Consider the following 14,915-nt stretch of genomic DNA (forward strand, 5'->3'; position numbering starts at 1 on the left):
ATTTTGAGCTGAGGGAATGAAAATGTTCAGTTCAAAATGACCCGCAACCTGGGCGTAACCTAGGGAACAACAGGCGCACACTCGGAAATGGAGCAAGTCTTCTCAAGAGCCATTGGTAGAACTGAGAGAGGATTGCAGGGAAAATATGTTTGTTATTGTATATCTAGTTGCAAGTCCTATCTATAACATTTTTCACTCGTGATGTTCTGATATTAAGGTGACTTAATACATAAATAATGCTAAAATGTAACGTTAACGTTAGCTGGCTAGCCAACAGCTAATGTACTAGATAGGTGGGTAACATTTAAAAAAGGGTGAATCGAAAAAGGGTTAATCTAGTTTGACGTCCTCGCATGTTATACACACTCAATTTGGTTACATTTCGCATACTACAAAACTTTTTTATTTTGCATAGTGAAAACGCCTACTAAATAGGTTATTCGGAGGTTGCAGATCACTTGGAACTGAACATTATTCCCTGTGGATTGCAATCTCCATTAACATGGCTGAATACCCTGTGCAGTGCCTTGAGCAGGGAATAACTGTCCGATTGGTATTTACCCATAGATTTCTAAACTAAAGTGACTGCCATGAGCCACAGAGGGGCGCTGTCTGATTTTACGGCACGGTTTTTTTTTTTTACCTCTCTTCGCCCAGAAGTCTCTACGGTAGACGTTCGTAAGTCTCGCGAGTTTTGCACATCGCATTTTCTTCATCCAGCATGGCAGCGCTGTATGAGGGATTCACGTTGTGCGGACTTGTACAATCGCAAAATGCTTCAGATTCGGGAATTCAGGGAGTTGAAGTGGACGGGGACAGCGACTGTGTAGCGGTCACCGATTCTTCGAGATCTGTCACTTTGTATAAGGTAATGTTGACGGAAAGACGTATCTCAAAGCCACAACCAGCTGATGCGACAGTCCCGGCACACTCGTGTGTGTGCACTGCATTGGTGCTATGCTACGTGATCAAAATACAGTCACCGTCACGCTAACAGTTTATTCTCTAGTTCAGCGATACAGTTCAACAACAAGCTACAAAACCATGACTGTATATTCGCCATATACCTTATTTACAACCTGTCTTTCTTGCAACAGTTGATTGCTCGGGTGCTGGGTTCAATTTCCTGACGTTTGTGTCTTCAAAAGTCATGAAGGCCATACACAGTTGCACTGCACAGTTCGTTTGGCTGTTCATGTGATGTTTCATGTGTTCGTTTGACTTCATGCTTTCGTTGTTTACTTACTTGGACCCCTGTCGTTTTGCCAGGTTTCAGATCAGAAGCCGCTTGGTAGCTGGACTGTGAAACAAGGACAGATTTTGACTGCACCCGCGGTGTATAACACCAAAACCCAGGAGTTTGTGGCGATTTCAGACAACAAGGTAAAGTAGCTTAAGCACCGAAAAAAAACAGTGCTAAACTTGAACTTGATCAACCAATGGATATTACTCATAATGGTGTTTCCCTCTCAGGTCATCAGGGTGTGGAAAAATGATGATGTAAATTTAGACAAAGCATTCAAAGCAACAGTAAGTACACACACACACACACACACAGACGCTTTCAATCTCTGTCTTCAGAATGTGTCAGTATTGAAGGATGTTATTCACTTAGACCTTGTGTCACCCAATTGATTTTATGTTCACCATACATTTCCTTTACATGTAATTCCTCCACATTCACTTTACAGTAACTCTCAGCTCCTCTCTATCTGAACTTCTGTTATGGTCCCTCCTGCCCTGTGTGTGTGTGTGTGCGTGTGCGTGTGTGCGCATGTGTGCGATTAGGTATCAGCTGATGTATGGAGGGTCCACTCCGCCCCAGAGGGCGAGCCTGTGGTTCTGTTCGAGAAAGGGGCTGTCCGGATGCTGGACTCTCTCCTCTCCGCCCCCCAGCAGCCCATAGAGGACGTCCTAGCGGAGGAGGAGGTCATAAGGTCAGAAATACCATTAGAGGCTTCTTCAGTATAGAACATCCAGATAGAAATATGCTGTGTAGAACAGGTATCTTGTCATACAGAATAGGGAGTCATGACTGCTCTAGTCTGTACATTAGATTTCTATCTGCAAGGCTGATATGACCCGAGTTTCCCACCACTGGTGGAAGGTGCTCTTCATTGCAGTGGTAAACAATGGCTTGTTGTTGATGATGTCCTTCTGTCACCCAGATGGAGCACCAATTTTGTGGCTGAGAAACAGCACTTTGTGCTCTTCACTACCGAACAGGTACAGTGCCTCTTCTTTATTTAATTAGTTGTAATTAGTGAATAACCTTCTGTACAGGTTTTCAGTCAGGCATGGTTTGGCACTACCTTTGCCACGGTTTGTAAAGATAGCTATAGGCCTCATCTATGTGGGAAATAGCTTCACCTTTGCCCATGTTGCCAATCTTTTAAGACCTATATGTCAGTGCATAGGGGATAGTGGGCCGATCCAGAATTTACTATAACCTGCTTCTCCTCTGGTCCGTCGCAGAAAGGGGACTACTTCCTGTACGTCCAGAAATTCAACCCCAACATCTTACAGAAGTACCGTCTGGAGAGAGAGGACACGGGGGTTTCCCCACTGAGTGTCTCGGCCTCGCTCAGGGAGAAACACATTAGTCTGCTCTTTCTCTGTGAGTATAGACCCGATTGCTTGTCCCAAAACAAGTTGTTTATGTCAGAACATGTAACAGATACCAGGATGACATAACATCCATGGTTGATGTTGATTGATGGATGTTTGGGGGCTGTAGTTGGGAACGTGCTGTCATCTCTCTTTCTTTCTCTCTCTCCACCCCCCTCCCCCCCCCTCTCTCCTTCAGACCCTAACGGGTGTGTGTACCAGAGTGTGGTGGCGCTGCGAGGGCAGGTGGCGGTGGAGGGGTACCAGGCACTGTCCCGTAGCCTGCTCCTGAAGCTGCCCATCGGGGAGGGGGAGCTGGGGACAGCCTCCGTTGTGGCCCTGGATGAGGCCCATATAGCAGTGGTGGGGGTGCCACACCCTTCTGCAGGGTCTGGGAAAGGTGAATGAAAGACCTCTTCATCCCCACTACTCCCCTGTACAGTTTCTCTACTGTAAATAATAAATAAATAAAAGAAAAAATAGCATTCTAACATTGACTGCCAATGGCCCCTGGTCCTAGCATAGATTTGTTTTTCTTATGATGACTGATGGATAGATGGACTTACTTCGACAAATTACTTTTACTTACTTCGAGAGGCGTCTGCTAAATGTCTAAAATGTAAAGACTGGCATCTCATGTGATTTCCAGAAGGTTCTGAATTACTTTCCTCCTCCGATCTTCCCAGATTTCCTCTGCATATGGAATACAAACTTCCAGACGCTCCAGGCAGGCAAAGAGCTGGCAGGGAGGATCTATGGACAGGTAGGAATACATGGGAATTACATTAGAACGACACTGAATCTGTTTCAGTTAGTTTAGGCGAGCTCTGTTGCTTACATGTTGATGGTTTTCTTGTGAGAAACAACAATGTTTATGGGAAAGCCTTCCTTGGATTTACTTGTCAGGGACGATGCACATTGATCAACAACATGACTTGATCCTCTCCCTCTCCTCAGATGTGGTGTTACTCTGGGAAGCTGTTTGTTCCCCATGGGAAGGCCCTGTCTGTCATCCCCTACGAGTGTCAGATGTCCTCCCTGGCCTCAGCCCTGGGGAAACTGAAGCAGACTGGGACCTTTCACTCAGGTATTGATTTTATTTTTATAGAATTATTTTTTAAATTTAATTTTCAAATGGTATTTGATATAAAACGTACATAAGACATACATGGTCCATTGTTATTTGTGCAAAACATGATTTAAACATCATCCATCACTCAGGCATTGTTATGGACAGCTATGACTCCAGTTATACCGTATTGCGCCCATGGTCAGAACAACACAGACATCTGACTTGGTGTCCTTTGTGTCATTTTAGAGTCCAAATCGTCAGCACCGATGACTTCCTGGAACGACATGCTCCATGGTGACCAATCACAGGCTGCTAGGGGGATGGAAACCAGGAAGAGTGTAAGTTACCTACTGTCAACATCAGTAACCTCTGGGAGAAATCACTTATGCAAATGACTGGTCTATAATCCACCCTTCATTTTATCTCAGTAACGCTTGATTTTCTTGTAATGGTAGCTAACTGGTCATATAGGTTCATGTTATGTCCCTGAAGTTGAACAGCAGTCGTTTGTGTTAATATAATGGAATCTGATTGGTCCTCCCTTTACAGAGTCGAAGAAGCCAAGCGGCGCCTCTCCTCACGGTGGACCAGGTACTGGAGCTCATCCAGGTATATAGAAACGTTTTACTCCCTTTTGTAAAAATTCAAATCTATTGAAGAGAGGTCGACCTCATAGAAACTTGCTCGGGTGGATGACTAACCCTCCCATCTCCGTCTAGACTGGCCCAGAGTCTGAGGTCCAGAAGGAGGTAGAGGCCCTCCTCTCCAGAGCCGATGCCCAGGACCTGCAGTCCTCGGTGGGCCAGCTGGCCTGCCACCTGGTGGCCCGGTCCCAGGCTGAACCTGCCTTCTACATTGCCAGCACCCTGGCACAGCTGGTACACACACAGTGTCTCTGCCACAGGTGAGGATGAGGGTGGCATGGTTATATAAACATGTGAGGAAAATGATCAACTGTATTTAACAGCACATTTCATACAGGTGAGTTGCAGTTGAATGCACAGTATGTCATAAAAATACATTGTAAAATTCATAGGCGTTGTGTTCTTAATGGTCCTCACTCCTGAGTGATCCTCCTCCCTCTTGGTCCTGGAGAGCTACAACCTTGAATGCTTCATAATATCCTGTATGACCTTTACCCGACTAGGGATGGGCATTCGACTAAATTGTCTTAGTCGATCGTCGGGAGAATTAACGATCGATTTTCGATTGATCATTAATATTTTTATATTAAAATTCACTATTTATAGGCTATATTCAAAATGCAATGAAAATACAAAAACACAGCGTGTTTTCCTCATTGAGATGAACAACTCTTGTGGCAGTTAAACTTACAGTAGTACGTAGTGAGTTTCTATCAGTCTGGTGATAGTACGTCGTGACGGAATGTGATATGCTGGTTCCAATAAGTTTATCAGTTTTCGAAAACCTTCTCCCTCAACAATACTTAAGGGCAGCATATCCATCTCAATGAACTTGCAGATCCCTTGGGTAATTTTCTCTGCTCGTTGTGCATCGCAGCTCCTCCGTGCTAACACCGAGTTGATGCTAGGTTGAGACTGAGAGGAGGATGCACCGCCACTAACCAGGGTCGGATGCGCGTTGTTCAAGTGGTACATCATTTGAGTCGTGGCCGAGTTATACTTATACACAGCTTCGCAGTGTTTGCAGTTAACTAAGTCATTTTTTAAAACAAAATGGTCCCACACCACACTTCGCCGTGACCTCTTCATGATTACTTTTGAAATACACGGAAACTCGCAGGTAACTGAGTAGGCCTGTGGTGTTTTTTTTCAAATATTGCCCCCGTGTGGTAAAATTAAGCAATAAGCCCCAAGAGGCCGCGGGTTTCGCTGATTTTACAACAGGTAAGGGGAGTTGTTTAGCACGACGCGAAGCCTAGTTTCATCGACTAAAAAAAATAATGTCATCGACGAAATTCTAATGATCAATTAATCGATCGTCGATTAATCATGCCCATCCCTATACCCGACACTCGGTTTGTATACAGACATGTTGTTACGGGCCAGGGGTGTTCTAGGGTTTTTCGCCTTTCTGTCACTGATGGCTGCCCCTTCGAATTGTGTGCAAATGCAGAAACACAACAGCTAATGTCCGACACTGCAACTAATTGACGTGTGTGTGTGTGTGTGTGTGTGTGTGTGTGTGTGTGTGTTCGTTCCAGTGTGTGTCCTGAGCTCCTGCTGCTGGCCCTGGAGAAGAAGGACTACTTCCTGTGTCAGCTGTGCCTGCAGCTCTTCCCTGACATCCCCGAGGTTGTCACCTGTGCCTGCCTCAAGACCTTCATCAGGTGAGCAGACGGTCTTCCTCAGTCAGTGGCTAACAAGCTAAAGCTACCAGGCTGGCTGGCTGGCTGTACCTCGGGCAAGGGGTTGTTGCCTGTTTTCTATTTTGCCACCTTTGATCTACAATGTTGATTTATTTTCAGTTGGAGTCTTCACCTCCCCAACCGCATTTTTAGCTAACCTGTGTGTCTCTGTGTGTGTCTCTGTGTGTGTCTCTGTGTGTGTCTCTGTGTGTGTCTCTCTGTGTGTGTTCCGCCCTCAGTGTGCCAGACGGTGATGTAGAGATGGTGAGCCTGGAGCCAGACAGCGTCTCGTTCATGGAGGGTCTGATGGCGGGGGGGCGTGGCCAGGGAGCCCAGCAGAACGGCTTCAGTCCCGCCCCTTACGAGGAGGACAGCTGTGACGCCCACAACGCCCAGCCCAAGCCTCAGGAGAAGGAGGAGACCCCGTCAGCGCCAGGAGAGACCTGCCCTGTAGGCCTACACAAGGCTGTACTACTGTATCCTTGTCACACTATTGAGTCATTTGTTGATTATCGTTATTATTGTTAACGTGATACGGACAGATGCTTTAAAACCGTGGGAGTGTGAAACTGTGAAGAGGACCACACTAAGACCGTAGGATTGATCCCATTGACGAAGCACTGAGTCACAGTGTTGAATCATCAGCAGTCAGATGCGTCTTGGCAAAGATAACGCGATGTGGATGTTTTCGTAGTGCTTCGTAGTCTCACACTTTCCTGTATCGGACCTGTACCGCGGTGTTATGACTTAACTGGTGCTGCCGTAGGAATGAAGTGCTGCAGACGCCGTTCAGTGACATCTTCCTGCTCCCACACCTAAAGGACCTCTCCTCCCAGCAGGTCCTTGTGAGTGGCTGTCCTTGTTTTGAATACTCTTAATGCATCCTTCCTTATTCCCCTTCTTGAATAAATCACTGACCTGACCAGACTCGATGGGTGAAAGCAATGCAGTGGAAAGCTTGCTTTGACCTATCCGGTTGTGTTACATTTGCATTACATTTACATTCATGGCATTTAGCGTACGCCTTTATCCAAAGCGACTCGCAACAAATCCATTTGTCTAAGTAAGAGAATCATCTATCCATCCGTCATCATAAGAAAAAGTAATCTATGGTAGGACCACGGGCCATTTGGCAGTCACAATGCTAGAAGAAGGAAGAATTACTTTTTTCTTTTCTTTTTTTTATAATTAATTTATTTACAGTAGATAAACTTGTACAGGGAGGTAGTGGGGGTGAAGAGGTCTTCAGGAGGGACAGTTAAGATGTCGCCTGAAGAAATGGGTCTTCAATCCACGGCAGAAGTGTTAGATCAGTGATTTCTTCCAGGTGTGTTACAATGTACAACCATCCGCCATGTATTTATAACAAATGGAGGGTTACGACTGACAGGAAGTGGTAACGGTGGTCTTTCTCTTCTAGCTCTTTCTTCAGTACCTGCAGTTCCTCTATTTGAAATTCTCCCAAGACGTCAACACACAGATGCCTGGTCTGAGATCGCCAACTATGACACAGGTTTGTCATGATTTTAATTTGACCTTTTATTTGACCAGGTTTAGTCCCATTTTAGAATTCAATAGATATTTTACAAGAGAGACTTGGCCAAAATAGCAGCACACACAGTTAGTCATAACCAACATTGAACACACACACATGACGCAGTGCAGTAGGTACCGATACAGTACTACATTTTTCTGTCCTATATTACAGTCTTAATAATAATAATAAATAAAATAATATGTGTTTTTCTGTGCACTGTTTTTGTGTTCCAGATCATGGACTGGGTGTGTTTGCTGCTAGACGCCCATTTCACTGTCCTGGTCATGACCCAAGAGGCCAGAAGCATTCTGTCAAACCTCCACAGCTTTGTCAAATCTCAGGTGAATCCCTCTTTGATCCTCCAGAAATGACTCAATGCATTTGTAGTATGTTTCCATTGTGTAAATAAACATACAGTGTAATTTCTTTGCTTTTTAACTGGGATAAAAAGACAGAAAGATTTTTTTAAAAGGATCCTGTAGTTTTGGATAACAATGCTGTTATAATGAGAGTCTGACATGCTGTAGCACCATGGATATATTCAGTGGTTCATATTACACACGTCTGAAAAGCTTCTTGATTGAAACCGAAGCTGAAATGTCTTGTCTCTTCCAGGTGAGACTATTCTCTGAGCTGAGGAAGATCGAGGGCAGTCTTCAAGAACTCAACAAGATGAAAACGTCGAAGGACATCGGCCAGTACTCCATTGAAGTGATCGAGCTGTTTTAGATTTATGTAAATTACTGATTATGTTAAAAAATAATAAAATCTGACAATGTTGATCTCCTTCCCTGTGACACTCGGTGGTTGTGTGGCTGTAATGGTAACCCACTTAGCATTTGGAACACGATTCGACTGGCCCACAGCCATGCTTCGGCCATGTTGTTTTGCCGACCAAAATTAATGTGTGTGGAAAGTCAACCATACCATCTAATTGTGAATCTCGGCATTGTTGACATCTAGATCACCATAACCAAATGTGTTTTATACGTTTCTAAACCCTGGCGACATTTGTGGTAATATTTGCAAGTATTATGCACAAAAAAAAAGACTAAAGTTCAGTGACGCGTCAACGGCAATGTTGCTTTGAACCCCTCTGGAATCGACTGCCCTGTACATGCATAAGGATACTGGCAGAATACCGGCATGTCTGTGAGCTGAAGTTGGTGATCAACATTTAGAGAATACTGGCATGTCTATAAGTGGAAATGGGGGCTGAACAAATGTTAGTGTATTTCATTAAGGACGCCTGGACTGTGATTAACTTGTAAATCTACCATTCACAGTGTAGCTCCTGTTTTCTATAGAAATATTTTGTGTTGCAAAAAAAAGTTGTCTCTGATTTCATGTGACAGTGTTTTTACTAAAAATACCCTGTGAGTAAAGAAGTGTCTGTTGTTTTTGTCCCACCACCAGCCATAACATGACTCCAATGTCGTGTTTTTGAGGAAAGGTTGCACATGGCAATTTGAATGAACTTGCTTCAATCTAACAAACAATAGCCTACATCGATCATGTCATATTTAGGCTGACTTTGATTATGAATGCCATCAAATGAGTGTAGTGACTTATCATAAGTGAATGCCCTCTGTGAACACTTGGAGGAGCACTTTTCAGTTTTTACCGTGTTCCTTTTGAAAGGATCATCTGAAATGGTCTCGTAAATGGCTTTTACATTATGTGATATAAAGGCAATCTTGATACGTAGAATGATATAATTGATAGAAACGACAGTAAATTGTGATTCACAAATACAGCAATTTGGCGGGAAAGTGTTCAGTATCGAATTTGGAACATCAAAAGAAGCCGTTGTCGGCAGGATTCGAACCTGCGCGGGAAGATCCCAATGGATTTCTAGTCCATCGCCTTAACCACTCGGCCACGACAACTTAATGTATATCTATCAATGTCTATGATGTATATCTATATAATGTATATCTATAAATGTGATCTCACGATCATTTATCTTAAATGCACTAGACCAGTAGTCCTAAACATATAGTAATTTCAAGTAGTTATCACGGAAACTCAGGATATTCTGCTAATAAACATCTACTAGGATATCATGAAATACCATTACTAGTAATACATTGATAATAGTAATAACAGTAATTTGATGCTTTATGATTAGCCTTTGCCTGTAGTTCATGTAGTCCACTTTGTTACATTGTATTAAGACTGCTCTTCCCACGTGGCAATGCAATAAGGCCTGCTTTAACAATATATATATATATATATATATATATAATATAATAACTAAATATATATATACCTAACACTAATATATATATAAATATATATAAAACACTTCCATAGAGGGAGGGGAAAAGGTAGGCCTATGATGATTGTTCTAAGAAACACCCAAGGGGGACATCCAAGCCTTCTTCATCAAAAAAATAATAATACATGTCAACATAGTTGAAAGATCATGTCATGGTCCACTTCTAGCACAAACATAAAACAGGAGTATTATCTGAATAATTATGAATTATTTAAGTATTACCAGAATAATTCATTAATATAGCATCCTCTAAAAGTGTTTGTTATCATATTTGGAAACGTACTGGATGGGCATTAGGATTAAACAAATATCTTTAATTATTACATGAATGGAGCAAAAACGTATCTATTTGTCGTATGTTACTGTATATTGAACTACTGTCAATAATGTAGCATGTGCTGAAACTCCCTGAAACTTATGACTTACAAGAAATCGGTTGATTTCATGATTCTACTCCTCTCTATGTCGGTCTACGTATGCTTATCTTCTTCCTTTCCTACAACAACGACAGCGACGTCAGTGTGAATGTACGACGCTATTACAATGTAACCGGGCGACAAATTCGTGATTAGTACGAATTGGCATGGCAAGACAAGTGACTGTAAATAAACAACCGTGTGAGCATCACGTTTGCATGAATAACTAATTTTATGAACTAACATCTATTGTAGAATAGTGGTCACGTGACCCCCTTACTGGGCCTGCTGTCTGTTTTCAACGGACGGAGAGATGCGAGGAAAAATGGCGACTGCAGGCAACCCAAAGCGGGACACCGGCCATTCGGTTTGAGCTTTCTACCTTAAATTGAGTCCGCGGCTTGGTGGGACTAATTTGGGCAGTCGCAACATTGGTTAAGCATTCCGAGGGTACCCGTGTATCTCGGGTTTGCGTGGGATAGTTGCGCGCCGATTTGAAAATTGAAAATAATACATTCTTTGCTACAATGAGGGGGAGAAGAGGAAGGCCGCCCAAACAGGCAGTGATGCGGGATGGCTCCCCCGGGCCAGCGCCAGTGCGCGGTTCGAGAGGTAGCCGGAGAGGTATGCGTGGAAGGGGAAGGGGCAGAGGACGGGGCCGGGGACGAGGAGGTTCGGTGGTGGATAGTACCGAAACAGATATTTCCAAGAGGGAAAACTACCACTCGTCCAGGGGTCGGAGGAAAGTTGGAGCAACGGCGACATCGCGGGGCAGAGGCAGAGGAAGAGGCAGGGGTTCGAGAGGTGGTCGCGGCAGCAGGGGCAGACGACCGCAAACAGTGGTTGTCTACGACGACAATAGCGACGAGGACGAGGATAATATTAGTTTGAGATCTGAAGAGGACGAACTTTTACACGGAAATCGCTCATCGGACCTCGAAGACGAGGCCGTAGAAAACGAGTCCGATTATCTGGAAGAATTACCAGACGAAGATGATGGGAGTTACTGTACGGAGAGCAGTTTTCGGAGCAATGGTAGCACTCCAGGTACGTTGGCTTACAATTGCCCACTTGGGTCAAGCAATTTTGGAGGCAATGCAATTGCACGGAAAAGTGCAACAGTGCTTTATTTTCTCCATTTGGAAAGCAAGCTGCATTGTTCAAAATGGAGCTTGCACTCAGAAACAGGCCTTTGTTTACCAAACCCCGGTGATCGCTTGCTAGGTCGCGCACTGTCTGCACACACTACCATCGCTTTGCATGTGTTCTGTTTAGCTATAGATCAGCAACTTTCTGAAAATGTGATCTCGCATCCGACGACTGGATCATGCAATTGTATTAATTCGTCCATTTAGAAATTATTGCATGGTTTTTCCAGCATGCAACTGTGAGGGCTATTGACGAGGCGGCAGTCATACAGTAACATTATGCAAGTATTTTTGTCCACTTTCCATTCATTCATTTTGCGTTTCCTGTTACAAGTGTCAGATAACACGAGTTACGTTGCTTATGTGGATACAAAGTGTCAAACAATCTCACATTTATTGGCTTTGTTTACATTTTTCTCTCTTGGAAACGGCGCGTGCGTTACTTGACCATACTTTATTTTGTGTATTCTTGCATGGTGTGATTTAAAAAAACACTGCAATTTTCAAACGCAAGTTGGACAATTTAATGAGAGCGGTTTCATGTACATAACCCTCGTTACGGCAGAGTTTTTTCTCTATCAGAATATTAAATGGTAAGATGTATTCCGTTATGTAATGCGGTCGGATCAGCTTGACAGGACAGCGCGCGGCCTTTGTTTTGAAAAGAGGCGCTCTAATTTCACCTGTTGCTGAACTCATTATAATATTACGCACTAAGTTGTACCCGTAACCATAGCAATCCGTTTTCAATATCTCTCTAATGAGCGAGAGAGAAAGAGAGAGTGGGCAACCTTCGTCATTATTCTAGAATTAATATGATTACGGATTTCACTTGTATAAAATCTATAGCTGTTGCATAATGTCAGGACATTGTTGGTGAGAGTGACATTGGTGTCAGTCTGGCCTTCTGGCCACCGCGATAAGAGGAGTCTATTTGTAGTATACAGTGAATTTTTAGTGTTTGTCCAAATATGAGGTTATTGAATGAATAGTCTTTCGATGACTCATTTTTGATCATCGAGCATGAAGTTTGAATTATGCATTATGCATAGAAACTATATTCCATGTTGTATAACTAATTTTCCAAATCAGAATGGTTGAAATAATGACTTAAGTTACCATAGAGATGTTGACAGTTATATTGATCTAAATGACTGGTGGATGTATTTCATAGACCCTTCTCTCTTCTCATAACAGAGTAAACACGTCACATTGAACAGTCTCAGACCGCATCACAGCCCTGTTTATTGAATCCCTATTGCACCCCAGATACACACAAATAACCCTCCACCTCAAATAGGTCTGCTGTGCTGCATTGTGCAAGGAGGGGTTTATGTGCCTTTCATATGACCTATAATTACAAACAGAAACACACACACACACACACATCTGTCCTTGCACAGTCACCCTCACATCACACACACACACACACGCACACACACACACACACACATACACACACACATACATAGATTATGCCCTTGCACACACACACACACACACATACATACATTATGCCCTTGCACACACACACACACACACACACACACACACAAGCTTTGCACAAGGAGGAACAAAGAGACAGGGTTTTGCGCGGGCACACACACACACACACACACATCCTCTCATGGGGGGCACATTGCCCAGGGGAGAGGTGGTTGTTTCTCACTCTTAACAAAATGGTGTTGTTAACTCAATATCAAAGCCTTCATGGTTATACATTTCTATTTTGTTTTAATTTCTTACCAAATGTTTTACTCAGTAAGTGCTTTCGTGCTTTCCCTCTTTTGGACACCACATAACCAATCATGCCCAGCCATGTATTGAATACTTGACCGCCACAGATGCTGTTTTGGTTCATTTATGTTTTTACAATTTTCCCTGGCACTGTTTTAAAAGTGAGGAGATGTTTATGTAAGGGGTTTAGGTATTGTGTGTACGGAATGAGATTAAATTGTAATGGAAGCCTACACAGTTTACAAAATGTGAACAAATTGCCTCTAGTTCAGCACTCAGGAATGTAGAGATCCACTTTGGAAATGTGGCGAAGATTTATGTATTTGCTATGGGGGAAAATGTAGCGTCCCCTTTTCTGGCTGTGTGATATGACATGTTCATATAGCCATATCCTTACATTGTATTGACTTATCTTCCTATTTTCTTTCCCCCTTCCTCCCTCTCTTCATCCTTTCCCCTCTCCATCCCCTCCCCTCCCTCTCTCCCTTCCCTCCTCCCTCTCTCTCTCTTCCTCTCTCCATCTCTTCCTCTCCCTTACCTTCTCTCCCCTCCCTGTCTCTCCCTTACCCTCTCCTCTTCCTCTCTCCATCTCTTCCACTCCCTCCTCCCTCCCTCTCTCTCTCCCTTCCAGGTCGGAGGAGGTCCCGGGTGCTCCGACCCCGCTCCCCCATCTTCGAGGCCAAGGAGATCCCCGCCCTGGAGCTCCCCAAGTCGTCGGAGGACCTCCTGATCCCCGCCGGCCAGCTCCTCAACGTGGCCGCCGTGTACGAGGTCCTCCGCAACTTCGGCTCCGTCCTGCGCCTCTCACCCTTCCGCTTCGAGGACTTCTGCGCGGCGCTGGCGGGCCAGGAGCAGTGCACCCTGCTGGCCGAGACCCACATCTCCCTGTTGAAGGCCATCCTCCGCGAGGAGGACACCTCCAACACCACCTTCGGCCCCGCCGACCTCAAGGACAGCGTCAACTCCACCCTCTACTTCATCGACGGCATGACCTGGCCCGAGGTGGTGCGTGCCTACTGCGAGAGCGACCCGGAGTACCGCCACGTCCTCCCCTGCCAGGAGGGCGAGGAGTACCCCTACGAACCCCTGGAGAGCAAGATCAAAGTCCTCCAGTTCATGGTGGACCAGTTCCTGGCCACCAACCTGGCCCGGGAGGAGCTGATGTCGGAGGGGGTGGTTGCCTACGACGACCACTGCCGGGTGTGCCATCGCCTCGGCGACCTGCTGTGCTGCGAGACCTGCTCGGCCGTCTACCACCTGGAGTGTGTGAAGCCGCCGCTGGTGGAGGTTCCCGAGGACGAGTGGCAGTGTGAGGTCTGCGTCGCGCACCAAGTGACCGGGGTGGTCGACTGCATCACGGAGGCGCAGAAGATCCGGCCGTACATCCGCCAGCTGCCCATTGGCTACGACAGACACCGCAGGAAGTACTGGTTCCTCAACCGCCGCATCATAGTGTGAGTGGAAGAGGAAGAGGAATTTGAAAGACAAAAGATGAATAAATGGTTGTCTTGGTTGTCTGTTGTGGAGCGTTTGACGGACCTGAGTTGTAGCGGAAGCTCGCTGTCATAATCACGTTGTTATTGTTTATCACTTAAAACGATTGTTTTTCTCCCCCCCCAAGACCTTAAGTGTCTGAAGTGTACTATCACAAAGAGTCTGCTTTCACCTGTATTGGTCTGTTTTCAGATAACGTAGATTACTCGCTTGTCATTTTTGTGAGGAATATAAAGATTAGAGTAAGCCACCCCAGGCCCACTCAAGAGATTACACAGAAAGGCAGGCAGCCAG

General features: G+C 44.7%; 2 protein-coding genes across 5 annotated transcripts in view; both read left to right on the forward strand.

The window, feature by feature from the left end:
* Positions 1–721: 721 nt before the first annotated feature.
* On the forward strand, positions 722–8,312 carry nol11 (nucleolar protein 11; the record flags this gene model as incomplete). Of its 2 annotated transcripts, none has more annotated exons than XR_014554875.1 (18): positions 722–868; positions 1,270–1,383; positions 1,474–1,530; positions 1,789–1,937; positions 2,169–2,226; positions 2,476–2,617; positions 2,807–3,007; positions 3,294–3,370; positions 3,565–3,694; positions 3,926–4,017; positions 4,229–4,288; positions 4,399–4,583; positions 5,865–5,990; positions 6,248–6,484; positions 6,775–6,853; positions 7,212–7,335; positions 7,429–7,521; positions 7,779–7,802. XR_014554875.1 is itself a non-coding variant. In XM_083693816.1 (18 exons), 18 exons carry the CDS (start codon positions 722–724, stop codon positions 8,272–8,274), a joined length of 2,169 nt encoding a protein of 722 aa, XP_083549942.1. In that variant the 3' UTR covers positions 8,275–8,312. The 2 variants fall into 2 exon arrangements, 1 of the variants encoding a protein (XP_083549942.1); XM_083693816.1 differs by lacking the exon at positions 7,212–7,335 and adding an exon at positions 8,161–8,312 and having other exon boundaries at positions 7,779–7,886.
* A 2,256-nt stretch (positions 8,313–10,568) lies between these two features.
* LOC310821669 (nucleosome-remodeling factor subunit BPTF-like) overlaps positions 10,569–14,915 on the forward strand; it is a 33,732-nt gene continuing 29,385 nt past the window's right edge. For all 3 annotated transcript variants that reach the window (XM_083693802.1, XM_083693803.1, XM_083693804.1), the window contains exons 1-2: positions 10,569–11,289; positions 13,759–14,581. In XM_083693802.1, coding sequence (XP_083549928.1) covers positions 10,770–11,289; positions 13,759–14,581 — 1,343 coding nt within the window. In that variant the 5' untranslated portion in view covers positions 10,569–10,769. The remainder of the gene's footprint in view (positions 11,290–13,758; positions 14,582–14,915) is intronic.

This window comes from Argentina silus (genome assembly GCF_951799395.1).
Source record: "Argentina silus genome assembly, chromosome: 22".
NCBI lineage: Eukaryota > Metazoa > Chordata > Actinopteri > Argentiniformes > Argentinidae > Argentina > Argentina silus.